Raw genomic sequence first — 4229 nt, 5'->3', positions numbered from 1 at the left:
TTAGCCCTTTGTCAGATGAATAGATTGTAAAAATTTTCTCCCATTCTGTAGGTTGCCTGTTCACTCTGATGATAGTTTCTTTTACTGTGCAGAAGCTCTTTAGTTTAATTAGATCCCATTTGTCAATTTTGGCTTTTGTTGCCATTGCTTTTTGTGTTTTAGTCATGAAGTCTTTGCCCATATCATACCTCATTTTATCATCCTCACAACCTTGTGATATAACTATGACTGTCTCCATGTTACACATGAGGAAACCAAGGACAGTGGTTCTCAACCCTGGCTGAATATTAGAATCACCCAAGGAACTTTTAAAACTCCCAGTGCACAGGTACCACCCCAGAATAATTATGTTAGAATCTCTTGGTGTGTGGCCCAAACAGCAGTATTTTTTGGAATCACCAGGTGATTCCAATGCACAGCTAAGTGTAAGAATCATTACAGTACAGCAGTGCCTCTCAAAGTGTGGTCCCTAAGCAAGTAACAGCAGCATCTGGGAACTTGTTAGAAATGCAGATTCTGGCCAGGCGCGGTGGCTCACGCCTGTAATCCCAGCACTTTGGGAGGCCGACACAGGTGGATCACCTGAGGCCAGGAGTTCGAGACCAGCTGGCCAACACAGTGAAACACCATCTCTACTGAAAATACAAAATTAGCTGGGCGTGGTGGCTGCACACCTGTAATCCCAGCTACTTGGGAAGCTGAGGCAGGAGAATTGCTTGAACCTGGGGGGTGGCGGTTGCAGTGAGTCGAGATCACACCATTGCACTCCAGCCTGGGTGACAAGAGCGAAACTCCATCTAAATAATAATAATAATAATAATAATAATAATAAGAAGAAGAAGAAGAAGAAGAAGAAGAAAGAAGGAAAGAAGGAAAGAAAGGAAGGAAGGAGGGAGGGAGGGAGGGAGGGAAAAAAGAAAGAAAGAGAAAGAGAGAAAGAGAGAAAAGGAAGGAAGGAAGAGAGGGAGGGAGGGAGGGAGGAAGGAAGGAAGGAAGGAAGGAAGGAAGGAAGGAAGGAAGGAAGGNGGAGGGAGGAAGGAAGGAAGGAAGGAAGGAAGGAAGGAAGGAAGGAAGGAAGGAAGGAAGGAAGGAAGGAAGGAAGGAAGGAAGATTCTCAGACTCACCAATGACCTGAAACTCTGGGAGTAGGGCCCAAGAACCTGGGTTTTAAGACACCCTCCAGGTGATTCTGACACACTCTCGAGTTTGAACATGGGCTTGAAAAGGGCTAACTTGACTCTGTGGAGTCAAGAGCTGGGGAAACCCAAGCACACCTTAGGTCCAGGTATAAAAATTAGGCTAGGTTCTAAGCAGCTGGAATCAGTCTCCCAATGGGCGTACACAAGAATAAGAACTGTTTTCAGGCTGGCAACTAGAATACTGAGTCCCCACAACACAGTCTTTCTGATCCTTTTTTAGGAGAGACATCTGCCAAAGGCGCTCTCAGACTGTCAAAACGTCCTGAAATATATTTGCGTCCAACTCTGCACCTTGCTCTCTACTCCCTCACTTCAAACACTAACCTTCCCCATTTGTGCTCTCACCTGAACTGAGTAAATAAGCTTCTAACCACTCTTCTCCCCACCCCTCTCTTCTTGGTATCCAAGATGAGAGTGGCAGGCGAAAGGTTAGTTCTAAAGTACCCAAGCAAATAGATACACATCCTAAAACAGGAGTGACTTATGCAGCTGCCCCTCTGGAGTGCATCTTACCTGCTTCAGCAACACAGTCGCCCTTTGGTCTAACCTTCCGCCCTCAACCACCCCCACGTTCCTATTCCTGGAAAGTGGAAAATTCCATAGCCAAACATCAGACAGACACTTCCCAGAATGCAGCTCATCTCCTCTTCTCCTCCTCCCACAGAGATACCTTGGGTCTATAGGATTAAGAAAGGCAAGCCCAGCAGCCACTATTCACTGACCAGAGACCTGGCCCAACATGCTGCAGAAATAATTATCAATGAGTATACTTGAGAGACAGCAGCACAAGGTGGCGAAGGGGCTCTAAACTGAATGACAGCTGTTAACAGTTTTTGGCCCTGTTTTTCCTGTCCTGAATCCTCAAATGGGTTCCAAGGGATGAGAAACAGGGGAACAGCATGCCCTACTTGAGAGAATTGGAATTTGAGGAGCTAGGAAGCAAAAGGTAAGAAACAGCTTAAATGTGTGGTAGCACTCTTGAAAGTATGCTGGGGCCCCTCAAAAAGCTCACCTGCCCTCACTTCCCACTTCAACTGATTGTGAGCATCTTGCTTGATTAAAAGCAATTCATAATAGTAACTGAGAATTAATTATTAAGAAAAAGTTTAATTAAGCTGAGATTAGTTATTTAAGCTGGTACTCGAGGTTTTGGAAGGAAAGTAGAAATTTAATGTCAAGATATAGAGGAAGAAAAAAGTATGATTGGAGTCAATTATATCTTTTGACAGACAGGAGACCTGATGAATGTCCCTGTCCCTCCAGAGTCCCTGAAGCACCATTGAAGGGAGAGGGCCTGGCGAGACAGCATGTACAGGTACTTGGGAGTTGTCTAGTAACTTGGTGGTTGGAGGGGGAGGGACTAGTTCAGGGCCCAGGGGGAGGTCTGTACTGAGGTTGCTGCCTTTAGAGAGCTGGAGAGGCAGGAGGCTGAGGACTGAAAAGAGAGGGTGAGTAATTCTTCATGACCTGTAGGATCCCAAAGATGGCGAGCTGCCAGCCTGGACTGCCAGTGAAGGCTGGAATCGTGTTGTATCTCTGAACCCACAGCTCTTCTTCTCCTGGCCCATGAGAATTTCAGCTGGAAAGACAGCATGCCCTGGTAAGTGAAGTCCTGCCACTTCGAGACATGGAGTCATCTTTCTCATTTGGAGTGATCCTTGCTGTCCTGGCCTCCCTCATCATTGCTACTAACACACTAGTGGCTGTGGCTGTGCTGCTGTTGATCCACAAGAGTGATGGTGTCAATCTCTGCTTCACCTTGAATCTGGCTGTGGCTGACACCTTGATTGGTGTGGCCATCTCAGGCCTACTCACAGAACAGCTCTCCAGCCCTTCTCGGCCCACACAGAAGACCCTGTGCAGCCTGCGGATGGCATTTGTCACTTCCTCTGCGGCTGCCTCTGTCCTCACAGTCATGCTGATCACCTTTGACAGGTACCTTGCCATCAAGCAGCCCCTCCGCTACTTGAAGATCATGAGTGGGTTCGTGGCCGGGGCCTGCATTGCCGGGCTGTGGTTGGTGTCTTACCTCATTGGCTTCCTCCCACTTGGAATCCCCATGTTCCAGCAGACCGCCTACAAAGGGTCCTGCAGCTTCTTTGCTGTATTTCACCCTTACTTCGTGCTGACCCTCTCCTGCGTTGGCTTCTTCCCAGCCATGCTCCTCTTTGTCTTTTTCTACTGCGACATGCTCAAGATTGCCTCCATGCACAGTCAGCAGATCCGAAAGATGGAACATGCAGGAGCCATGGCTGGAGGTTATCGACCCCCACGGACTCCCAGCGACTTCAAAGCTGTCCGCACTGTGTCTGTTCTCATTGGGAGCTTCACTCTATCCTGGACCCCCTTCCTTATCACTGGCATTGTGCAGGTGGCCTGCCAGGAGTGTCACCTCTACCTAGTGCTGGAACGGTACCTGTGGCTGCTTGGTGTGGGCAACTCCCTGCTCAACCCACTCATCTATGCCTATCGGCAGAAGGAGGTGCGACTGCAGCTCTATCACATGGCCCTGGGAGTGAAGAAGGCGCTCACCTCATTCCTCCTCTTTCTCTCGGCCAGGAATGGTGGCCCAGAGAGGCCCAGGGAAAGTTCCTGTCACATCGTCACTATCTCCAACTCAGAGTTTGATGGCTAAGACGGTAAGGGCAGAGAAGTTTCAAAGTGCCTTTCTCCTCCCCACTCTGGAGCCCCAACTAGATCAACAGGAGTTACGGGGATGAGAGCACTTGCTTCAGGCAACTGACCCCTGTCACAGCATCCCCCACCCCCAGACTGAGAGGTAACTGAGGCAGGGTCCTGACTTTCTTCTATAATTGGTTTCCCCATTTTCAAATCGCCACTCCTCCCTGTCCTTCTTTTGAAATGAGCCTGTCTCTGATGTATAGGTACACTTACTCAAAGCAAGAAATGTACTGCTAAAAAGATGCTTATAGATCAAATTCTATTTTTTAGTATACCAGAGCAGCACTGTCCAACAGAAATATAATGTGAGCCACATGCATAATTTTAAATGTTCTAGTAACCGTGTTA

General features: G+C 48.0%; 1 protein-coding gene across 1 annotated transcript; it reads left to right on the top strand.

The window, feature by feature from the left end:
* Positions 1-2704: 2704 nt before the first annotated feature.
* Positions 2705-3923, top strand: GPR119 (G protein-coupled receptor 119). Its single transcript, XM_025373218.1, has one exon. The coding sequence runs from the start codon at positions 2827-2829 to the stop codon at positions 3832-3834; it is 1008 nt and encodes a 335-aa protein (XP_025229003.1). The 5' UTR covers positions 2705-2826; the 3' UTR covers positions 3835-3923.
* Positions 3924-4229: the final 306 nt, after the last annotated feature.

This window comes from Theropithecus gelada, chromosome X (assembly GCF_003255815.1).
Source record: "Theropithecus gelada isolate Dixy chromosome X, Tgel_1.0, whole genome shotgun sequence".
Classification (NCBI taxonomy): domain Eukaryota; kingdom Metazoa; phylum Chordata; class Mammalia; order Primates; family Cercopithecidae; genus Theropithecus; species Theropithecus gelada.
This window is presented reverse-complemented; position numbering and strand designations above follow the sequence as displayed.

Excerpts from the sequence above, each read along its gene's own strand:
- GPR119 (XM_025373218.1), top strand. The coding sequence starts at position 2,827 with ATGGAGTCATCTTTCTCATTTGGAGTGATCCTTGCTGTCCTGGCCTCC.